The sequence below is a fragment of the Aquarana catesbeiana genome, linkage group LG02 (genome assembly GCF_042186555.1).
Source record: "Aquarana catesbeiana isolate 2022-GZ linkage group LG02, ASM4218655v1, whole genome shotgun sequence".
Lineage (NCBI taxonomy): Eukaryota > Metazoa > Chordata > Amphibia > Anura > Ranidae > Aquarana > Aquarana catesbeiana.
In genome coordinates, this window is record NC_133325.1 from 80,730,112 (window position 1) to 80,754,758 (window position 24,647).

Genomic DNA, 24,647 nt, shown 5'->3' on the forward strand with positions numbered 1-24,647 from the left:
TCTTCTCGTTTCTGTTGGTAGTACCTCCCTCCCTCCATCACCTATCTCTAATAGGTTAATGTACCTCAGAAGTTGGGGTTAATAATATCTCCCTTATCATATTGATATTGTCTCCCCCTAGGTCTTGCGACATAAATAACATACCGGGCATATGCAACATATATTTGCTCACGTTCCCTGAGTATTCTTTGTTTAATAAGACTTAAGCATTCCATGGTCGGTGTACCTGCACCCTCCATTTCCATGGGCTCGGCATCCCGACCCAGTCCCAAATTTCAGATCCAGGTGATGCAGCACCCCTGGCTATGGAGCCCTATATGCACGGACATATCAACCTCATTACGATCGCTAGAAATCTCAACTCCTATTCCCTCTTATTTTATACAAAGGTATATCTGTCTAATACAACTTGTAACTTATAACCCCGGGTGTCTCCCGTAGCAGTAAGACCTTTGGGGTTGGATTTCGGGAATTCAGAAAGTAGCCAGTAAGAGACAGCTAAAAATCCCCTTTATCCAATGATGGACGTGATCGTCCATAGACAGAGCCAAGTACATAACAGGACTTAGTAAATATGTAGAACTAGAAACAGATAAGGTAGTAGAAAGCCAACTAACATGGCTCCTAAATGGAACTTTATCAATAACCTTACCATAGCAGCATTTTGGTGGTTCACAAGAGCCGCAAATGTCCTCCTGTTAGCAGGAGGAAGCAGCGGGTCTCGTGCACCAGTGGATGGCATCTTAGCCAAGTGACCCTGCTGCAGGGGAAAAGAAGAGCTTTACTTGTTAAATGTATGATATAGTATACGGCAGGTTCCACCAAAGGCCCAGTGTGGGGGCACTGCAGTTCCCCTATCCCCCGTTGTAACCTTACTCAATGTTCACTTTTGTGGAGCGTTAAGTATATATGGCTCATACACTTTTGCAAAGTCATGTGTATTTTCCTGCGAGCAGGGGAACGCACCCCTTCACTTTTGTGTGGTCAGGTCTTGTATCTAGGAAACCTGCCTTTTCACTGTGCTCCCACAAAATTTTAGAACAGTCCAAACTGAGCCATAATACATAGGCAAACTCACCCCCAGGCCTGGGGGAATTACCCATTGTCCAGTTCTGGTGAGGTTATAGGTCACAGAGCTATCTAGGATGTGCCATATACAGCGGCATCATATGCTGGCCTCCATCTCCAACTCTTGTGAAAGTGCTCAATGGTGCCAACGTGGTCATCAATGGCAAACGTTAAGTCTTGGAGTCCAGGTTATGAACATAAGGGTGGCATAGTTCTGCTTACCCATTATCTTGTAGTGTAGTTAGCGGTCGTTTCTGCGCCAGACGGACGATGGGGATACTCTCGGGTTCTCATCTGTTTCCATATCACCCAGAATTCTCGATGGTGAGGTGTTTGAGCTTCTGCGCCTCCTCTGCCTTTGTCTTTGTGATCTCGGTGTGGTTTCAGGCTGTGTGGGGATCCAAGGGTCCTGTTGCACAAACGCACTATACCAGTCCGGAACATCTACTGCAGGAATGCCCAGAGTATCGCAAAAGGGTTGCAAATCAGCAGGGATTCTCAGGTGAGCCGTGCGATTGCCCACGGTCGCCTGCAAGCAAAAGGGGAATTTCCATCGGTAGGGGATGCGCCTGTCATGCAGGGTTTGTAGAAAGGGACGGAGATCTCTCCTGTGTTGCAAAGTAATGGCTGACAGGTCCTGGAACAATTGAATATGGGCATCTTCATGTACCAGATGATCCTGATTGCATGCGAGTCGCAATATCTCTTCCTTTTGAGTAAAGTTTACTAAGCAGCACACTGCATCTCTAGGGGGATCGGTGTCCCTTCCACTCGGCCTGAGGGCTCTGTGGCATCTTTCTATCTCCACTGGTGCATCTGGCGGCCTCCCCAGCAGAGTGTTATAGATGGCCCATATAGTAGATTGTAACTGGGGCCCTTCTACTGATTCCGGTATGCCTTTCACATGTAAGTTGCGCCTGCGACCCCTATTATCAAGGTCCTCCATGTGTCTGTGCATTTCTATCAAATGCTGGGCATGAACACTGGTGACCTTTTGCACCTGTTGGATTGCAGCCCCGTGTGTCATGGCTGCTGCTTCCACATGTTCTAGCCTGTAGGCTACTGCTTTAATGTCCGTTTTAGGTCTGATATAGCCGCAAAAAGTGTGCTTTTAATATCAGTGGCGACCATCTGGAGGTCTGCTAGGCACAGTAAGGGAGAGGGGTGCGCATTCAGTGTACCTGCAGCAGCGGAGGCTCCCCGAGTGTCAGCGGTGGAGGCGGGGAAACTTTAGTCTGAGGTCTGAGATGCGGCCTGTGGGTCCGCGTGTTGTGTGCGGAACATTGCCGGTACATTACGGCTAAGCTGTGTGGACGAATCCTGTGGTGACCAGGTGGCTGACGAGCTTCTCCCGGTCATCTTCGCTGTTGTATGGAAGGATTATCCCGCATATGAAATGCCTGTTAGAAGCTCTGGATGGCGGAGCTCTCAAATCATGCTGCCATCTTCCTCCTGTGCTAGGCCACGCCCCCCTTGTTTCACTTTTCTCTTCTACCACTAGGTGGCTGGGTACTTGGTGGTACTAGATATGAGAAGGGCAACCCAAGGTCAGGTTATGGGTATATGGGGTATCTCAGCCAATGGGCAGGGGTTTTCTTGAATCCCGTGGCCTGCTGGGAGCATCTATATATTTGGGTCGAGTCAGGTGATCTACATTCTGTGCCACCTGGACAGCTGTCTGGGTGGACATGTGACGTACACCCCGGGCTGCTAGGCCGGAGATTTGGCCTATCCCGGGGGCATCTGGCTGCCAGGCTGTGTGAGGACCTATCCAGAAGTAAGAGGGCAGAGCAGGGTTGGGATTACAGCTTGCAGTCCAACCAAAAGTGTTGGTTCTGCCACCCGGAGAGCCTTTCATGGTCCGAGGTAGAAGGGGAGCTGTCGCCACTAAGGGACCAACCACCTTCACCAGGGCCTACAGTGAGTAACTGAAGCAAGTACCGGAGCAGTATTCCCACCGAGCGGGCACGGTGGAGAATCGGGAAACTTCAGGCGGTGATCAAGTCAGGGACCCAAACAGTGGAGGTGACCTTTCAGAGTAGCCTAGTGTGTCAAGCCAGGGACTGAGCCGGTCAGCAGAGGTGAAGCTTGAGAAGTATCTGGAGTGCCAGATACTTCTCCGGAGATACCACCGCAAAGATTGGAGGAGCTCAAGGGATTCAGATTCGGTGAATCAGTGGGTCTAGTGAGAGACCGGGAGCTCAGTGTTTAAGAACTACAAGAAGCCGTTGTAGTGAAGCTGAAGGAACTGTTATGTTTGAGTTAGGAACTGTTAAAGACTGTTGCCATAGGAGACAGCATTCCGGCATGTGCAGATGTGGCGCCTTGCTGGGGCCTTTCCCTGCACGGCTGTCCTCTTATTGAAGTCGCGGAATCTGCCAATTAAATCCACAACTACTTAAGGGTGTCCTGGCGCTAAAATACAAAAAGGACTGTTAAGAGAAAACCTCTTTTACATCCAAGAAGTGTCTGGCGCCCAATGACTTTCACCATCTTTGCATCCATTATGCCTCGCAACCCACTACATATTGAAGGATGTCAGCTATCTTTGGCCTTAGAGGTCCTCATTAGACTGGAAGAAGCTAAAGACTTTGCTACATGTATGTTGTATAGCTACCCTCATTTATATAAGACAGGTGTGCCGTCATTCAGACTGTTGGAGGGCCAGACCATGGCCAGTAGGATTAAAAAAAAGGAGTAAGACTTTAAGCTCTTGTAGCTCTTTTTCGGGGGGGGTGGGGGCAAACAGGATATTGCGCTAAACCTGTAGGTAAGTAAGAGAACCAGAACCTTCGCTAACCTGAAAAGTGGGTTTGATAATAAAGTTGGTAGTGCCTCCACCCAGGACAGGGTCTTGGGGGAACAGAGGGGATTCTCCTGAAAAATCCATCAGTAATCTAAACAATGTAATTGACTCAAGGAGGTGGATTTACTAAAGGCAAATAGAGTGTGCACTTTTCAACTGTAGTTGCTCCAGAGCTTAGTAAATGTGCTAAAGCTTCACTTTACAAAAAATAACCAGTCACATGCAAGGAAAATATTGCAAGCATTTTTGCTTGCACATAATTGGATGGTGGAAGTCAACAGAGCTTTGTCTCATTTACTAAGCTCTTAGTCTAGACCAGCCCTTTTCAACCGGGGTGCCATCTGAGGTCGTCAGGGGTTCCGCAACATCCTGGTTGGGAGTGGCATACAAAGATGTTCCTGAACTCCTTCTTCTCTGATGAACTTTAAATGAGCAAAGCAAGAGCTCAGTAAGCACAGTGAATTGCAGAGCAGGGCAGGGTGAGGTGTCTGCCCGAGTCCGAGTCCTGAGCTCTCTGTCCCCCCCACCCATTCCTACAGGGCAATACTGTAAAGTGCAGTGCCCTGCAGTGCTGGTAAAGGTACAGTACTGCACCTTTTTTAAAACGGCTATATGTGTGTGTGTATGTATTGTATGTACTGTATGTATGTTTGTATATTACTTTTAATCTTGACCCCGAATCCCATACAATCAGAACTGTTGTCACTAAGAAGTGATCCATGTTCGGATTGCTTTTCAGAGAAATTTGACAAGTGGTGAGTAGGTGATATGTCACCTCCTTACTGCCTGTTTTAAACCCTCTAAATGCAGCACTACCATGCCACCATAGGGGCCCTATTCTCCTGGGGGTATACTTCCTATCGATCTCACAGCATGTATACAACCCTGACTGCTCCCTCCGCAGCTAAAGGGGAAGCAGTTGGGGGTGGTAAAAACGAGGCTAAAGGGTGTGGTTTTACTGTCCCCCAGCCACATGTGTGAAAGAGGCCTTGGTTTACATATGTGCGGCTGTGTGCTGCATGCAAGGCAGCCACATTTATTTTAATGGGCTGCACTACTGAAAGAAACACAGAGAAGTCCCTGACCGTTTTATTAATAATATGTTGCACCGATTTGGTACGCGCTAAAACCTGATGCGTTTGCCAATGCATGAGGGCACCATTAGGAATTAACAGGAACCCTGCGTGTCTGCTAAAGATCAGCACATTTGTCAACATGTCACTTCGCTACCCGCCCATAGTCAAATGACGGCCTGAGATGGGATCTCCCATCGTGGGTGGCCGTCATATGACGTCCTGGGCTTCCAGGCCGTCTAGGGGGTGCGCGCCCGCGCCCGCGGCAATGTTCGGGCCTGGTGCGTGTGCCCGGCGGCCGCAATTGCCGCCGGGCGGCCGCAATTGCCGCCGGGCACCCGCGATTGCCCGTTAACCGAACAGGACCGTGGATCTGTGTGTGTAAACACACAGATCCACGTCCTGTCAGGTGAGAGGAGACCGATCTGTGTTTCCAGTACAGAGGAACACTGATCGGTCTCCTCCCCTTGTGAGTCCCCTCCCCCTACAGTTAGAATCACTCCCCTAGGAAACACATTTAACCCCTCGTGTCCCCCTAGTGGTTAACCCCTTCCCTGCCTGTCACATTTATACAGTAATCAATGCAATTTTATAGCATTGATCGCTGTATCAATGTGAATGGTCCCAAAAATGTGTCAAAAGTGTCCAATGTGTCCGCCAGATTGCCACTATTACTAGTAAAAAAAAAATAAATAAATACATTTTTTTTAAAAATGCCATAAATCTATCCCGTATTTTGTAGACGCTATAACTTTTGCGCAAACCAATCAATATACACTTTTTTTCCAATATCTCTATTTATTCAAACAGTTTTCATTTTTAACATTACAACACCTACAATAATAGAAACAATCATACTAAGAACATATATACACCATAGGTAATGATTATTTACTATGCTCTAATCCATCACTGATCACCTATGCTCGAACATCATACATCCTAACAGTCGATCCCATCCATTTAATCATACTATGTCATTCATACCTAACCCAAAAAAAAAAAAAAGGGAGAGGCATATATTCCGATATCCCTAAGGGTACCTACCCTCCTGCGGATCACATAGTAGTTCTGCCGAGGCGCTATATGTTACCCACCCCTTCCAAATATCCGTTGTCCGTTTAATCTGTTTATTGGATCCTTCCTCTCTCACCTTTCTTTCTTCCAGGGTCCGCATCTCCGTCATCTCACACTCCCACTCTACCATAGAGGGTGCATCTATACATTTCCATTTTCTGGCTATACACGTACGGGCAGCCGTTAGGAAATATTTTAATGGGCCTTTCTTTATACTTTTCAATGACCCGGGGATCATGGATAATACTGCCATTTGTATATCTGGATATATTTCCCTCGCTGTCATGGCCCTAAAAATTTCGAAAATTTTCTGCCAAAATGGAAGGATTTTAGAGCAATAGTACCAGATATGGGACATTGTACCACGTCTTTCCTGACACCTCCAACATATTTCTTTATTCGTAGGGCTTATCCTGTAGAGGTCTACGGGGCACTTATACCATCTAGCTAAAATCTTATAGTTTCTTTCTTGATGTTTAGTTGAAACAGAGAGTTTGTGTGTGACTGCTAAGGCTTTTTCCCATTCCTTCCTGGGGATCTCCATCCCCAGCTCCTCTTCCCACTTCTTAATATATGGTAACTCCAACTCCTGGCCGTTCTCAATTAAGATTTTATATACTTTCGATAGCACGTGCGAGGGTCTTTCAGCTTGAATAAAGATTTCTTCTAGCGCTGTTAGAGGTCTGGTTATTTCTGCTTCTTTAAACAGGGATATAACATACTTTTGGAATAAGCCATATTGCAACCAATCTTTACTGTGTTCCTCCCCCATGGACTCTAGAGGAAGAACCTTATTTCCCACCAGTGTTTCTATTACCCTTGTATCCTCATGACTGTACCATTTAAGGAATGATTTTACCCCGAGTGAAAGCGGGAATTCTGGGTTGTCGAAGAGAGGGGTCATGGGTCCTCTAAAGGTGGAGACCCGCCCCATTTTAATCAGAATGTCCCACGCTTTCATTGTTGAGGTCACTAAGAAGGGTGTATAGCCATACGGTGAGCTATATGTCCTTTTGATCCAAGGCAGAGATTTCAGCTTCAACCCTGCAATCTCTTCCTCTAGTCCAGTGGTTCTCAACTCCTGTCCTCAGGACCCACTAACAGGCCAGGTTTGCAAGATAACTGAAATACATCACAGGTGATATAATTTGCTGCTCAGAGATTGCAGTATTCTAGCCTGCATCTCCCCCAAGGTAATACTTAAAATCTGGCCTGTTGGTGGGTCCTGAGGACTGGAGTTGAGAACCACTGCTCTAGTCCCACCCACTGTTTTTTGTTCCTATTATGGAACCAGTCAACTAGCCTAGTGACCATTACCGCCATAAGATATACTGCTATGTCAGGGAGGGATAGGCCCCCATTTGCTTTGGTCTTATTTAACACTTTTCTACTAATTCTGGGGGTCTTACCTGCCCATACAAATTGTCCAATAATCCTAGAGACCTGTTTCACAAAACCCAATGCAGGAAACACGGGGATCGTTTGTAATATGTACAGTATTTTTGGGAGTATGTCCATTTTTATGACGTTTACCCTACCTAACCATGAGAAGGTACCCCTGTTACATTTTTTTTAAAAATGCCATAAATCTATCCCGTATTTTGTAGACGCTATAACTTTTGCGCAAACCAATCAATATACACTTATTGCGATTTTTTTTACCAAAAATATGTAGAAGAATATATATCGGCCTAAACTGAGGACATTTTTTTTTTTTTTTTTTTTTAATTGGGATATTTATTATAGCAAAAAGTAAAAAATATTGTGTTTTTTTCAAAATTGTCGCTCTTCTTTTGTTTATAGGGCAAAAAATAAAAACCGCAGAGGTGATCAAATACCACCAAAAGAAAGCTCTATTTGTGGGGAAAAAAGACGTCAATTTTGTTTGGGTATAACGTTGCAGGATCGCGCAATTGTCCTTTAAAGTGCGACAGCGCTGAAAACTAAAAATTGGTCTGGGAAGGAAGGGGGTGAAAATGCACTGTATTGAAGCGGCTAAGCGTTTTCTCGACACACAGTAATATGAACCAAACCTTAGACTGGGGTGGCTCAAGACTTTTTTTTTAAGGATGCTCTGACTAGAAAAAGGTTGAAAAACACAGGTCTAGAGAAACTACACTTGCAGAGTACAACTACACTTGCAAAGTGCACACTCTATTTGCGGTTAATAAATAAACTCAGTGGAGTCTTCCCAGTTCTTGTAGTGCACTACTGAACAAACAGTCCCTGTGCTATGGAGATTAGGATAATGGGCAAGAATCAGGAGCTTGAAGTGTATAGATTTGTCTTTTTACATTGGATGGAGTAGGGAAGGGTTAAAATGCCTGCCAGGTAATTTTTATTTTGTTGTGTTTGTACCTTTGGATTTAATTTCTTTCACATCCTGAAATCTCTCAAAGTGAGAGCCCCTCAGAACAGGTGTCCCCATTGGAAGATTTCTCCTTACCACTTGTTCTGGGAAAAGCTTAAAATGTGAAATCTGGGTTTTCGTGACAATGGTCGCCATTACAAACAGAGTGTCAGAATTTTGCCAATAAGAAAAGAGACAGTAATAAAAACTTTACAGCAGGTCTAACCCTTTCCTACTGCTATCCAAAACGAACAAAAACATTTGCCTAGAGATACACTTTAACAACAGACAGCTAGGCAGGGCTGACACCAAGTCTTACAATTTCAGTACAGGAAAAAAGGCATGCAGGGTAATTTCACAAGAGGATCAAGGCACTGACTGTATTTCTGGCACAACGACAGGTATTTTTCTGTACTTCCAGGGTCTTAAAAAGTAACAAAAAAACAAAACAAACAAAAAAAAAAAACCTTGGAGAAATGTGCACAAATGTACTGCATTTGTTATTGTTGTTTTTTTTTGACACACTCTTTAATCATGGTAGAATTTTTTTTAATAACCTAAAGTTGGGTTTTAATCTCTTGCCGACCAGCTGCCGTCATTATACTGCAGCAGGTTGGCACGGCTGAATCGCCATAGGTGTACGTCGGCCGCTTTAGGGGGCGCGTGCGTGCCGCCGGAGGCGCCAGCAACCTGCGATCGCTCCACAGAGAGCCAGAACAACAGGGATCTGTCAATGTGAAAAGACAGATCCCCGTTCTTTCAGGAAGGTAGTTAACCCCTTGATTGCCCCCTAGTGTTAAACCCTTCCCTGGCAGTGCTATCTATACAGTAATCAGTGGCTATTTTTTAGCTCTGATCGCTGTATAAATGTCAGTGGTCCCAAAAAAGTGTCAAAAGTGTCCGATCTGTCCGCAGTCCCGCTTAAAATCGCTGATCACCGCCATTACTAGTGAAAAAAATAATTTATAATAAAAATGCCATAAATATATACCCTATTTTGTAGACGCTATAACTTTTGCGCAAACCAATCAATATACGCTTATTGCCATTTCTTTTACCAAAAATATGTATAAGAATACATATTGGCCTAAACTGATGAAGACATTTTTTGGGGGGGATATTTATTATAGCAAAAAGTAAAAAATATTTTTTTTTTTTTTAAATTATCGCTTTTTTTTGTTTATAGCGCAAAAAATAAAAAACGCAGAGGTGATCAAATACCAGCAAAAGAAAACTCTACTTGTGGGGGGAAAAAGGGACATAAATGTTGTTTGTGTACAACGTTGCACGACCGCGCAATTGTCAGTTAAAGCAACGCAGTGCCGTATTGCAAAAAATGGCCTGGTCATTAAGGGGGCAAATCCTTCCGGTCCTTAAGTGGTTTAAAGGTGTAACAAAGAAATATGGCTGCCCCAATGTACATGTATAACTGAAAACTACAAATCTTAGTCTTAATCCCAATGTCATTATTTACATTAAACTTATCACATAATCATGTAAAAAAAAAACATTGATCACATACTGTATATGATTTATACCTGGCTTTGTTTCATTTTAGCTTGTAAACACAAGTCTGAGGATTCGGAAAGCATTTGCATAGCATTGCAAGTAACAAGCTTCCTGTCCGACGGAGACAACACTCACTGTACTCCATCTATGGAGGAGCAGCGTTGTCACTCCAGGTTGCATCTAATGAACATGCATAAAAATTTCAATGGTATATTAACCACTTAAGCCCCGGAAGGTTTACCCCCCTTCATGACCAGCCCATTTTTTGCAATACGGCACTGCGTTACTTTAACTGACAATTGCACGGACGTGCAACGCTCTACTCAAATACAATGCATTGTATGTCCTTTTTTCCCACAAATAGAGCTTTCTTTTGGTGGTATTTGATCACTTCTGCGTTTTGTTTTTTTTCTGCGCTATAAACAAAAAAATACTTTTTGAAAAAAAAATGAAAAAAAAAAAAACAATATTTTTTACTTTCTGCTATAAAACATACCCAATAAAAAAAAGTAAAAAGTCAAATTAATTCATCAATTTAGGCCAATGTGTATTCTGCTACATATTTATGGTAAAAAAATCCCAATAAGCGTATATTGATTGGTTTGCGCAAAAGTTATAGCATCTACAAACTATGGGATAGATTTATGGAATTTTTTTTTTTTTTTTACTAGTAATGGTGGTGATCAGCAATTTTTTTACGGGACTGCAACATTGCGGCGGACAGATCGGACACTAAGGGACCATTTTGGGGGACCAGTAACACTAATACAGTGAACAGTGCTACAAAAATTGCACTAATGACACTGACAGGGAAGGGGTTAACATCAGGGGCGATCAAAGGGTTAAGTGTGCTCCTAGGGGGTTCTTTCTAACTGTATGGGGTATGGCCTAACTGGAGGAAGACAGAGATCCGTGTCTTTGGAGAAACACAAGATCTCCATCTTCCTCTCTGACAGAACGGCGTTCTGCCTTGTTTACATTGGCAGACCACCATTCTGCCTCTCCTGTCAACAATCGGCGGCCGCCCTGCCACAGTATATCTGCGTGGGGCGGTCCTTAAGTGGTTAACAGACCAAAAGGGAGCAAATAAGAGCAGTTTATTGTTGGAGTTTACATACTGCCCCACATACTGCCCCATACATAAAGTGGAACTTTAGCCCTGTATATTAAAATGGGTGGATAGGCAGTTACTTACCTGCCTATCCGCCCTTGTATAGTGAGCCACGCATGCACACCTGACTGTACAATTTCGGCAATGCCAAATCTGACGGAGCTTCTGCACAAGACGTCATCCTGCCTGGCCAATAGGAGAAATGAGACAGATCGCTGCTCCAGGTAACTAATATAATCCACCCCTGGTTTGGAAGAAGCACAATGTATGTGTGAAGCGTTGTCACCTCTTGGTCGTTGTTTTAGTCCTGGTGGCAGGTTTTAATAAACCTGTTGGACGGATGTTGGTGTGCAGCTAATTTTTCTCACTTGGTCTGCCTGGCCAATGACAGTGGCCGACGATCGATACCCGGAAGCTGGCTGCCCAAGATGCCAGCAGCCGGGCGGGGAGTTCGGGCCTTGCTGGATCCGAGGTGAGTATTGTGCAGCTTTAAATATACCATTGAAAGAGTCGTGTTATGTTTGTTTGATGAGTGCAAAAAAGTATCTATTGATCCTATCTGTCAATCCTGCCAGCAATCTTGACAGCTGATTACTTCATGTGCTGCACTTTCATGAGTTACATTGTTTACAGCTATCTCTGAAGACTGCAGGAGATGGGAAGGTGTTTGTAACCCTGTCCCATGGTGACAACGCTGCTTGGTAATAGATACTTTGTGCTAAATTAGTATTCTCACCCCAGTCTAGGAAGTAAGTTACTAGCAGGATCATTAAGGTAAAAGCCAGAAAAAGGAAAAATATTGCAGCCCCTGCATTTAAAAAGGAACTTGGGTTGCTGTTTTTTTTTTTTTTTTCCTTCCATTCTTTTTTTCAGTTAGTAGCTGACTCTATAGCTGCTGACTTTTAAAATTCAGGTTCTTACCTGTGCCTGGGGTCCAGAGCTGTCTTCCCACAGCTGATTCTTTTTGTCACTGTGGGTCCTCAGCACCACTATCTTGGATATAGGAGCTGGTTCTGGTTCCCTGAGGAACCACAGCCAGCTTCTCATTGCACTCATGGTGCTTTGTGAATGGTCCTGCAGGCTCCTGGGATATGTGATGTGTCCCAGGATGCTGTGGGAGGAGAAGAGGTGGGGCAAAGGAGCGTCATCCTCAGGCACGCTCCCGAGCTGGTAAGCCACACCCTAATTGCTTCAACTGGGACAGCGCTGCAGCATTGAGAGGAGTCAGGTAAGTGTTTAGGGGGGGCGGCTAGGACAGGAAGTGGAGCATTTTTTACCATAATGCAGGGAATGAATCAAGGTAAAAAATGTAGAGGAGTGATTCCTCAGCTGGGAAAATCAGAGGAGCCAGGTAAGTGTTTAAGAGTGGGGGTGGGGGTTAGGACAGGTATTGACAAATTTTTACTTCAATGCAAGTAAAGGTAAAAAAACATTTTGACTTTAGAATCACTATAAGCTTTCTCTTCAGATAGCTGGGTAAGGATATATGGATAATTAGAGCATTTGGTTGATTTATTTTAAAGAAGAGTGGGAATAAAGGAAAATGAAAACTCTGGGTAGATTTCTCCAGTGTGCTGACCATTATTAGTCCAAAGAGCTGGCAAAGGTTGAGACAAAAACACAAAGTCTACAGATTTGCAGACTCTGAAACAATGGTGTATTTCCTAAAGAGACTTTGTCACTGGGGGAAGGCGGGCAAATTGCTGCATATAATGTGCAGACACCTAATGACAGACTCCAGCACTACTTGAAAGTGTCAGAACTTTGCCTGTTAAAACAGCAAGGCCTTCAGCCTTAACAGGAAGACTACTGCAGATTAGGGATGAGCCAAACATCCCAGATTAGGGATGAGCCAAACAGCACCAGAACAGGCGAACAGGCAAAGAATTCGTTCGAACACGCGAACACCGTTAAAGTCTATGGGACTCGAACATGAATAATCAAAAGTGCTAATTGTAAAGGCTTATATGCAAGTTATTGTCATAAAAAGGGGGGGCCTGGGTCCTGCCCCAGGGGACATGGATCAATGCAAAAAAAAGTTTTAAAAACAGCCTTTTTTTCGGGAGCAGTGATTTTAATAATGCTTAAAGTCAAACAATAAAAGTGTATTATTCCTTTAAATTTCGTACCTGGGGGGTGTCTATAGTATGCCTGTAAAGGGGCGCATGTTTCCGTGTTTAGAACAGTCTGACAGCAAAATGACATTTCAAAGGAAAAAAAGTAATTTAAAACTACTCGCGGCTATTAATGAATTGTCGGTCCGACAATACACATAAAAGTTCATTGATAAAAATGGCATGGGATTTCCCCACAGGGGAACCCCGAACCAAAATAAAAAAAAAAATGGAGTGGAGGGTCCCCCTAAATTCCATACCAGGCCCTTCAGGTCTGATATGGATATTAAGGGGAACCCCGGCCAAAATAAAAAAAAATGGCGTGGGGGTCCCCCTCAAAATCTATACCAGACACTTATCTGAGCACGCAACCTGGCAGGCCGCAGGAAAAGAGGGGGGGATGAGAGAGCGCCCCCCCCCTCCTGAACCGTACCAGGCCACATGCCCTCAACATTGGGAGGGTGATGGGGATGGGGACAATGGCCTCATCCCTCATTTTTAAAATGTTAAAAATGACAAGAGACAGTTTTTGACAATTCCTTTATTTAAAGTCTTCTTCTTTTCCATCTTCTTTCTTCTATCTCCTTTCTTCTATGTTCCTTCGGTTTCTTCCTCCATCTTCTTCTTCCTCTGGTTCTTCCTCTGATCCTCTGCTTCTTGCTCCGGTGTTCTCGTTCGGCATCTTCCTCCGTGGCGTCTTCTTTCCTTCTTCGTTCTCGGGCCACTCCGCATCCATGATGGGAGGCTCCTGCTGTGTGACACTTCTCGTCTTCTGGGTAACAGGTGACCCCGCCCCCTCTGACGTCACGGGGAATGCCACAGGGAAGTCCCCGTCAAGTCCCTGTGCGTCAGAGGGGGGCGGGGTCCCCTGGTGGCCCCGTCCTTCGTTATTTAAGAAGTGTGAGAAGACGAGAAGCGTCACACAGCGAGAGCCTCCCATCATGGATGCGGAGCGGCCCCAGAACGAAGAAGGGAAGAAGATGCTGCGGAGGAAGATGCCAGACGAGAACACCGGAGCAAGAAGCAGAGGATCGGAGGAAGAACCAGAGGAAGTAGAAGATGGAGGAAGAAACCGAAGGAACATAGAAGAAAGAAGATGGAAAAGAAGAAGACTTTAAATAAAGGAATTGTCAAAAACTGTCTCTTGTCATTTTTAACATATTTGACAGTTTTTTTGTGAAATGGTAGGGGTACTTTTGTACCTTCTTACCATTTCACACAGGGGGGGCCGGGATCTGGGGGTCCCCTTGTTAAAGGGGGCTTCCAGATTAAGATGATTACGATAAGCCCCCCGCCCGCAGACCCCCACAACCACCGGGCAAGGGTTGTGGGGATGAGGCCCTTGTCCCCATCAACATGGGGACAAGGTGCTTTGGGGGGGACCCCAAAGCACCCTCCCAATGTTGAGGGCATGTGGTCTGGTACAGTTCAGGAGGGGGGTCGCTCTCTCGTCCCCCATTTTTTCCTGCTGCCTGCCAGGTTGCGTGCTCGGATAAGGGTCTGGTATGAATTTTTGGGGGGACCCCACGCCATTTTTTTAAAAATTTTGGCACGGGGTTCCCCTTAAAATCCATACCAGACCTGAACAGTCTGGTATAGATTTTGAGGGGGACCCCTATGCCATTTTTTTTTAAATATTTGGCCGGGGTTCCCCTTAAAGCGGTGTTTCACTGTCTCCACATAATTTTTTTTTCTAAGACTGACAATGTTTAATGTATTTTAATCTTGAACGTACTTGTTCCGTTTCTACAGCGTACTGCTCTCAGTTTTCTGGAGTAAAAATAACTTATAAACGTTCCTGTTGTCGGGTTTCATCTTGCCTGTGGGCATGTGAAGCCCACAGGCATCCTCTTCCGGGATACGGTGCTGCTGATGGACCAGCATGAACCGCCCGTTCTAGCTCCGATCTCGCGCATGCGCAGTAAACGTCAGGTCGTCAGTCCTGTTTAAATCTCACGAGATTTCACGGCGGCTCTCCGCAGTGTCTTCTGGGATGAATGACAATGAGATCCCAGGAGACAGTGCGCCGAAGAAAGGATATGACGCAAATACCCGCAAAGTCCACGCCCACAGCCGCAGGGACAGAACAAAGGGAAAGACAGATTACGTAAGGTAGGGAAAAAAAAAAAAAGGTCCATATGGCACTCGGTGTTGCCTTTAGAAGCCACCGAGATGATGTTTAAAAAATGGGTGAAGATCCGCTTTAATATCCATACCAGACCTGAAGGGCCTGGTATGGAATTTAGGGGGACCCCCCGCGCCATTTTTTTTTTTTTAATTTTGGTTCGGGGTTCCCCTGTGGGGAATTCCCATGCTGTTTTTATCAATGAACTTTTATGTGTATTGTCGGACCAACAATTCATTAATAGCCGCGAGTAGTTTTAAATTACTTTTTTTACTTTGAAATGTAATTTTGCTGTCAGACTGTTCTAAACATGGGAAACATGCGCCCCTTTACAGGCATACTATAGGCACCCCCCAGGTACGAAATTTAAAGGAATATTACACTTTTATTGTTTGACTTTAAGCATTATTAAAATCACTGCTCCCAAAAAAACGGCCGTTTTTAAAACTTTTTTTTTGCATTGATCCATGTCCCTTGGGGCAGGACCCAGGTCCCCAAACATTTTTTATGAAAATACCATGCATATAAGCCTTTAAAATTAGCACTTTTGATTTCTCCCATAGACTTTTAAAGGGTGTTCCGCGGCTTTCGAATTTGCCGCAAACACCCCAAATTGTTCACTGTTCAGCAAACTGGCGAACAGCCGAACAGCTGGTGTTTGAGTCGAACTTGGTTTCTACCCGAACTCAAAGCTCATCCCTACTGCAGATATGTGTAGCGCTACCCCGCAGGATCCATTTGGTAATTTGGTCATTTGGGCTCTGCACTTCGACTCGAAGAACAACCTCAGCTCCTCGGACACACCTGGTTAAATGAAAGTTACTGCAAGCACTTATAAGAACATGAATATAGATACCTTTAACTCGGCTGTGAATTAGCATCATGAAATAGACACAAGATCATTTAGTGGTCAATGAACTCAATGTATTGGTGTGAGTTAGAAATGGTGGTTTTAGCATAAATGAACACACAGAACTACCTTCTGTTCAGACACAGTCCACTAGACAGGATAATCACTAGCCAAGGTAACTTAGAACAAAATTGTGTACTGCTAGAAAGGAATCAACTCATGAATCAGCAAAGTCAGCAATAAATAATGCATATAAGCATTAAATGCAATGTGAATGATAATACCATAACTAGTCTAGAGTGCACACTAGGAGAATGACTAGGATATGGTGCAATGTCCCCTAAGAGGCCCCTCTTATGATAAGCAATAGGTAAAGGACTCTGCGTAGCAGCTGTAAAGGGACAGTCTTCAGACCTAACGCTTCAGCCGGCTAGCTTTGGGGCCTAGTTGTACCATTGGTGCACATGAGAATAGCCCCAGTCAAGCCTGGGGGCAGCAGTCAGGCTACAAGCTGCCTATATGGTCAGTCCTATAGGGCTTAGTCTCTCTAGCAGCAGATAGTAAATCCCCACAGCAGTAGCTCACCAGTCCCAGTGATATTTCAGCTCACCATCCAGTCACACACTGCCGGCACCCCCAAACTCACTCTGGATCCTGCTCCAGCCACCGACATGCAGCAGTGATGGTGCACATTAAACAGTGATGTGCACTATTCAGTCTCCCTCACAGCAAAGAGAAGCTGTGGCTTGTACAGCCTGGAAAATGCAGCTCTTTCCCCCTCTCCTGGCAATCTCTCTCTGGGAAATGCAATTCAAATGCTCTTGATTACAGTCGAGTCTCTCTTCTGGACTACAGTGCCCGCAGTACAATGCTGCCTGACTCAGTCTATTAAACTCTTCCTGCTAAGCAGCTCCCTCCTCTTCCTGGTATGGTTGTTAACCAGTTCAGCACCACAGAGCAGCAACTACAGAGCAGCTGCAGCCTGTTTCTCTCACGCTCCATTTTTAACCAAGCTTCTGGTTACACATGTACTGTATACCTCTAGATCCCTGAATTTTACACCAGCAGCAGTTGGCCCCCTTTTTTTGCCCAGTCACAGAGTCTTCTTAAAGGGTATCTAAAGCCAAAGGTTTTTTTTTTTTTTAAAGTCTGTGTATCCAACTGAAAATTTACCCTCTCTATATGTTCTGGTGACCAATGTGGGACTAAAACTAAAGCAAAATCTAAAATTTTGAGTTGTCACCACAATAGAAATAAATGAAAAATGTTACAATTGCGACAATTCTTTTCCAGTGACCTTATTCTTACAGAAGTTTCTTCTTACTTCCTCTTGTGTCTACAGGACAAAAAGTAAGGTAAATGTCCCCAATGGGACACAGATGATTAAAAAAAGCAGAGGTTTTAACCTTCCTGAACTGCTTTTCTATATGGACATCTGGACTGTATTTTGCAACGTTCATAAAACCGTAGCTACATTTGCTCACCTGTGAGTCCAGGCTTCGAGCAATGCCAGGGTTTTGACCATTGTTCTCAGATGAAGGTAAGTTTTCCTGAACCTTAATACGTTTCAGATTGTCCTGCAAAATGAAAATCTATTTTAAATATCAAAATGTATGCTGTATAGCAATCCGTATTTATATAAGACTGGCGTACTTTGTGTTAGACTGTTGGGGGGCCAGGCTGTGGCCAGTAGGAGTAAAAAGGAGTAAGACTTCAGGTCAAGGACATTCGATAACTAAAACATTTGGTTGGTCTATTTTCGAAGAGAAAGGAGTGGGAAATGCTTAGGAAAGCTTACAGCAGATCTTCACCTCTATTATGAAACTTCCTTCTCTCATTCCTGCTCCACCCCTAGTACACAAATATCAGTCTTTTTTTGGTGTGTGTTTACTAACTTTTATTTAATAGAATAGGCTTTAGCCCTTCCTCCTCACCTAGGCGAATGATGTCAGTGCCCCTGGTGCCTCTTGGGATAGGTGCACTACAGTCATTCCATTCATTACAGGAGGAAGGGGTGGGCCTAGAGGAGCATCATCTGGAGGTGGCACCTGAACCCGGAAGGCCTGCAGCCTCCCGATGACATCACAGGGGAACATGACGGTGTGGAACCCAAACAGCAGCTGCATTGAAGAGGATGTCAGCAGGACAAAGCTGGATCCGCTGGGTTGCTGAGTGTCTGAACTGAGGACAACCCAGCATCAGGCAAGCAGAGGAAAAAAAAAATAGGTAGGAGGATGAAGTTTCTCTTTAACCACTTGCCACCCGCTAACAGTATATTTGCTGCTAGCGGGCAGCACAGCCAGGTACAGCAACATACAGGTACGTCATGATCCACTTCCTGGTTTTTGGCAGGTGAGTACACACCCCCTGCTGATCTGTGCTGTGATTGGACACACACAGGAATTTGCAAAAGGTTACAACCAATGATTTGGGCTTTACATCTGCTAATTGGCTCTGGCCAATCACAGCACAGAGTTCTGTGTTTACAAACACACAGAACACTGAACACAGAACAGCGATCTGGCTGTTACTTTTCCCTGAACCAAGTTCTGAGTTCAAGGAAAAAAGGCAGCCAGATCCTGTCAGTAAAAGCAGCACACATACACTTGTTATACACACAGTTAAAGTGATACTAAACATTCCTTTTTTTTTTTCTTTCTTTAAAATAACAAAAATGCTATACTTATCTGCTCTGTGCATTGGTTTTGCACAGAGCAACCCCGATCCTCTTCTTCGAGGTTCCCCGTCTGCACAATGGCTCCCACTGCTGTCTCTAAGCCAATAAGGAGTGAGGTTCTCATGCACATCGCTGGATTGAGTGAGGACTCAGCTAAGAATAGAATGCATGCAGGTAAAAAACCTTCTGCCCTTACAACCACTTTAACCCCTTGATTGCCCTTCTGATCTCCTCTATCACCCATTAGTATCATTAATTCAGTGTACACCGCTGTTCACTGTTTTAGTGTCACTAGCAACATCAGTGTCAGTTTTTCAGTTAGTGTCCCTCCCAGCCAATGTCAATGCCAGATTGCCCGCCACACTATCACAGTCACACTATGGGGTTGATTTACTAAAGGCAAATCCACTCTGCACTACAATTGCACTTGAAAGTGTACTTGTAAGTGCAGTCGCTGTAGATCTGAGGGTAAGCTCTAAAATTAGGGGAAGCTCTGCTGATTTTATCATCCAATCATGTGCAAGCAAAAATGCTGTTTTTATTTTCCGTGCATGTCCCCCTCAGATCTACAGCGACTGCACTTCCAAGTGCACTTGTAGTGTGAAGTGGATTTGCGTTTAGTAAATAAACCCCTATAAGTCACAGATTACCGCCATTACTAGTAAAGCATATATAGCTTTGTAAATTCCAGTATATACTGTATACCATAGTTTGTAGACACTACAAAAGGAAAATCCACTTTGCACTACAAGTGTAAACTACAAGTGCAAAGTGCACTTGAAATTGCACTGAAAGTGCACTTGGAAGTGCAGTCGCTGTAAATCTGAGGGGAAGATCTGAAATGAGGGGAAGCTCTGCTGATGTTATTATCCAATCATGTGCAAGCTAAAATGCTGTTTTTTATTTTCCTTGCATGTCCCCCTTGGATCTACAGCGACTGCACTTTCAAATGCACTTTGCACTTGTAGTGCAAAGTGGATTTGCCTTTCATAAATAACCCCCTATAATACATGTATAATTACAAGCTACCCACCCAATATAACCACATGCCGACCGGGCCATAGACGAAAGACGGCTACAGCGCGGTTGGCTCATTTTGGGTGGGCGTCCATGGACGTTCTCACAGAATCCCGCTCCCGCACGCCCCCAGGTGCGCCCACTGGTGCACGCACCCTGGAACATCCGTGACCGCCGGGTCACATCACGAATCACGGTAAATGGTCGCTGATAGCGGCCATTTACCACGTGATCGCTCCGTCAAATGTCGATTCCTCCCTCCCCTCTCTTTACCGATCGGTACAGTGTGAGAGGAGAGAGGGAGAGATCGTTTGCAGTGCTGTGGGCACTACAGGTCCAGCCCACAGCGCTGCTCAGTGCCCATACTTTGCCAGTACTCTGCAATACTATGCAATACCCTGCAATACTCTGCAATACTCTGCAATACTATGCAATACTCTGCTATACTCTGCAATACTATGCAGTACTCTGCAATACTATTCAACACTCTGCAATACTCTGCAATACTATGCAATACTCTGCTATACTCTGCAATACTATGCAATACTCTGCAATACTATGCAATACTCTGCTATACTCTGCAATACTATGCAATACTCTGCAATACTATACAATACTCTGCAATACTCTGCAATACTCTGCAATACTATGCAATACTCTGCTATACTCTGCAATACTATGCAATACTCTGCAATACTCGCCAATACTCTGCAATAAATTTTAACAGAAACAAAGAATTTTTTTTTTTTACCAAATTTTCGGCCTTTTTTGATTTATAGCGCAAAAAATTAAAAACCCAGCGGTGATTAAATACCACCAAAAGAAAGCTCTATTTGTGTGAAAAAAAGGACAAACATTTCAAATGGGTACAGTGTTGTATGACTGAGTAATTGTCATTCAAAGTATGAGAGCACCGAAAGCAGAAAACTGGTCTGATTAGGAAGTGGGTTTAAGTGCCCTGTGGTCAAGTAGTTAAATCTTAACATCCTAATGTCATTACTTACATTAAACCAATTGCATAATCATGTAATCATGATCACATACTATAAATGCTTTTTACAGGACTTTGTTTTATTTTAGCTTGTAAACACAAGTCTGAGGATTCAAAAAGCATTTTCATAGCTTTGCAAGTAACAAGCTTCCTTGGGCTTAGATACACTTTAAGTCTTTTTAGAGAGTCCTGTAAAAAAAAATCTATGTTCTTGGATTATTAAATAATTTTTTTTTATACTTTATTTTTCTCTGTTTGCCCTCTGTGAACGGATCATTCTGACTTTTGCCATTGAATCCATTATTATAAGGTGAGTTTTTAAAACTTTTTTTGTCTTTTTTCATTTATATAATAAAAAATAAAAAAACCCAGTGGTGATCAAATACCACCAAAAGAAAGCTATATTTGTGTGAAAAAATAAATGATATAAATTTAATTTGGGTACAGTGTATCATGACTGCTCAATTTCCAGTTAAAGTAGCACAGTGCTGAATAGCAAACAAATGCCCTGGTTATGAAGAGGATACAATCCTCCAGAGGTGAAGAGGTTAAAGGAGACAGTAAGCTCTGGGTAGGTTTCTCTAGTGAGCTGATTAAATAGCTGGCAGAGGCTGAGACAAAGGTAACATCTATAGATCTGTGAAATAATGGTGTATTTCCTAAAGAGACACAGGGGTTGATTTACTAAAGTCAAAACAACTGCACACTCTGCAAATACAGTTGCTCCAGAGCTTAGTAAATGAGCAGAAGCTCTACTGACTTTCATCATCCAATCATGTGCAAGGTTTTTTTATTTGCCTGACACGTGATTGGGTACTTTTTGCAAAGTGAAGCCTTACCTCATTTACTAAGCTCTGGAGTAACCGCACTTGCAAAGTGCACAGTCTATTTGCCTTTATTAAATCAAATCCCCTGTTCCTGGGGGAAGAAGGGCAGACTGCTGCTGTATAATGTGCAGACACCAAGGGGTTGATTTACTAAAGGCAAATAGACTGTGCACTTTTCAAAGTGCAGTTGCTCCAGAGCTTCGTAAATGAGGTAAAGCTTCTCTTTGCAAAGAATACCCAATCACGTGCAAGGGAAAAAAAAAAAAAAAAACAGCATTTTTGCTTGCATGTGATTGGATGATGGAAGTCCGCAGACCTTTGCCTCATTTAATATGCTCTCTTGCAAAGTGCACACTCAGTTCTTATAGTGCACTACTGAGCAAACAGTCCCTGTGTTATAGAGATTACAATAATGGGCAAGAATCAGTAGCTTGAACTGTATAAATAACCAAGGTTTGTATTTTTGCTTCGGATGGAATAGGAAAGTGTTAAAACTCCTACCGGCTTATTTTTATTTTATTGATTTTGTACCTTTGGGATAAACTTCTTTCACATCCTGAAGATTCCTAAAGTGAGAGCCTCCAGAACAGGTGTCCCCATTGGAAGATTTTCCCTTACCACTTGTTCTGGGAAAAGCTTAAAATGTGGGTTTTAATGACAATGGTGTCTGTTACAAATAGAGTGGCAGAATTTTCCCAATGGGAAAACAGACAGTAATAAAAACTTTACAGAAAGTCTAAACCTTCCCTACTCTATCCAAAACTAACAAAACATTTCCCTAGAGATACACCCATGCTTTATGGGTCCCTAACAAAAAATTAATACATGCATATTTTTTTACCTGCAAAAAAAAGTGCATTGATGATTTTTTATTTTGTAAAAGTGAACTTATTCTTTCTCAACAGACAGTTAGACAGGGCTGACACCAAGTCTTACAATTTTCGTACAGAAAAAAAAAGGCACGCAGTGTGATTTTACAAAAGGAATAAGGCACTGAGTATATAATCGTGGTAACATTTTTTTTCTCTTTTAATAACCTAAAGTTGGGCTTTAAAGGTGTAACAAATAAATCTGGCTGCCCCAATGTACATTTACATTAATTACAATTAATTATATAATTACAAGCTACAATTTAAACCTTAACATCCTAATGCCATTACTTACATTAAACCAATTTCATAACCATGTAATCATGATCACATACTATAAATGCTTTTTACAGGACAACAGGGGTTATTTACTAAAGGCAAATCCACTTTGCACTACAAGTGCACTGCAAGTGACCTTGGAACTAAAGTCGCAGTAGAGGGGGACATGCAAGAAAAATAAAAAAGAGAATTTTAGCTTGCACATGATTGGATGATAAAATCAGCAGAGCTTCCCCTCATTTCATATCTACCCCTTAGATTTAGAGCGACTGCACTTCCAAGTGCACTTGTAGTGCAAAGTGGATTTGCCTTTCGTAAATAACCTCCTTTGTTTCATTTTAGCTTTGTAAACACAAGTCTGAGGCTTCAAAAAGCATTTTCATAGCTTTGCAAGTAACAAGCTTCCTTTGGCTTAGATACACTTTAAGTCTTTTTAAATAGTCCTGTAAAAAAAATCTATGTTCTTGGATTATTAAATAATTTATTTTTTTATACTTTATTTTTCTCTGTTTGCCCTCTATGACCGGATCATTTTGACTTTTGCAATTGAATCCATTATTATAAGGTGAATGTTGGCTTTTCCGTATCCTAAACCTTTCTAGATAGTGCCAAAAATTAAAATGTTTTGAATTTATTTGTCAAAGATCTTTCTTATTCCATATGAACCCCTGGGTCCAGTCATTGAAAAACACAAGATTCTGTAGATATTGGCTGCCCTTAATCTTAAAATAGTACTCAAGTAATATATCTGATATCTGTCCCCACTTGTATAGGTAGAGCTCTTTTTTAGAACAATCTGCTGAGTTGGTCAGAATTAGTTCTTGAGGGAGTTTTTTCCACATTTTCACAGCTCTTACTGTATGCCAAGGTAAATCTCTTTCCCTCCAGACCTAAAGAGTCCCCTTGTCCTCTGTAATGACCTGAGTGTCAATAACTCTACACCAAGTTTACTACATGAACCACTTATTTATTTACACATATATAACCATATAGACTGGGAAGAATTCATAAGTAAAGAAAACATATTCATTAATATGCAAACACCAACATTAGTCAACACCAGTATAAAAAAAATCAAACAAATAAAAACAACAGTAATGCAGTTAACTAAAACATACCGTTACTTTTTTGTCAATAAAACTAGCAATGTAATTTAGATTTTAAAAACTATGAGATACATAGCATTTTATCTATGTTTTAGATTTTTTATTATTATTGAAATTTTACAAATGAGACTCACAAAAAATGGAAAGCACTACTGAAACAAGTTTCTGCATTGAAATTATTAAAAGTATATTTATACAAGTAAAAAAAAAAAAAAAAACAATAAAGAATACAAACACTACAAAACATACAATATATACACCCAAGCCCAAAAACATAAAAAAAAACCATAAGAACCAAATTTTAAATCACAATGGAATACCCACAGTAAACAGTAATCTACCTGTTATAAATACAATGGAGAAAACGGTTACTGTAATAAAGTATATTGCTATATGCTATATATTATATATCTCTTTATCTCTATGTCCAATTTTAAGTGTACCTCTTCAGGTGTCTGGTTCTCTTGCCATGGAGGAGGGAGTGCAGTGACGGATAGAGCCCAGAATAACAACACAACTGGAAAACGACTCATTGTTCCGTTATTGGAGTTGTAAAAAGGAGTGCGTCTGTCCAGATTGTCATCAATTTATATCACCTTTTCTCCTAATTCCAAGGAAATTTAGAACCGCAAGGTAACAGACAAAACCATAGTTTTCTGGAGAATATAGGTGTTGCTGACAGCTTCCTGCAAATTACATACAATAAGGTACAGTTGCGGAACAGACCAGGGTATTGGGAAAAAGACTTGCAAAAGTAAAACGGTTACCCAGGTGTTACATGCTGAAATAAAGGCTGCT

The 24,647-nt window shown here is 42.8% G+C and overlaps 1 protein-coding gene across 19 annotated transcripts in view; it reads right to left on the reverse strand.

Moving 5' to 3' along the window:
- The window catches only part of LOC141126990 (uncharacterized), a 164,102-nt gene extending 139,686 nt beyond the window's left edge, over positions 1–24,416 (reverse strand). For 16 of the 19 annotated variants that reach the window (XM_073613098.1, XM_073613097.1, XM_073613095.1 and 13 more), the window contains exons 1-2: positions 24,293–24,416; positions 17,568–17,660 (exon numbers count right to left, since the gene is read on the reverse strand). In XM_073613098.1, coding sequence (XP_073469199.1) covers positions 17,568–17,660; positions 24,293–24,382 — 183 coding nt within the window. In that variant the 5' untranslated portion in view covers positions 24,383–24,416. The remainder of the gene's footprint in view (positions 1–17,567; positions 17,661–24,292) is intronic. The other 3 variants (XM_073613102.1, XM_073613099.1, XM_073613093.1) reach the window with 2 other exon arrangements.
- Positions 24,417–24,647: the final 231 nt, after the last annotated feature.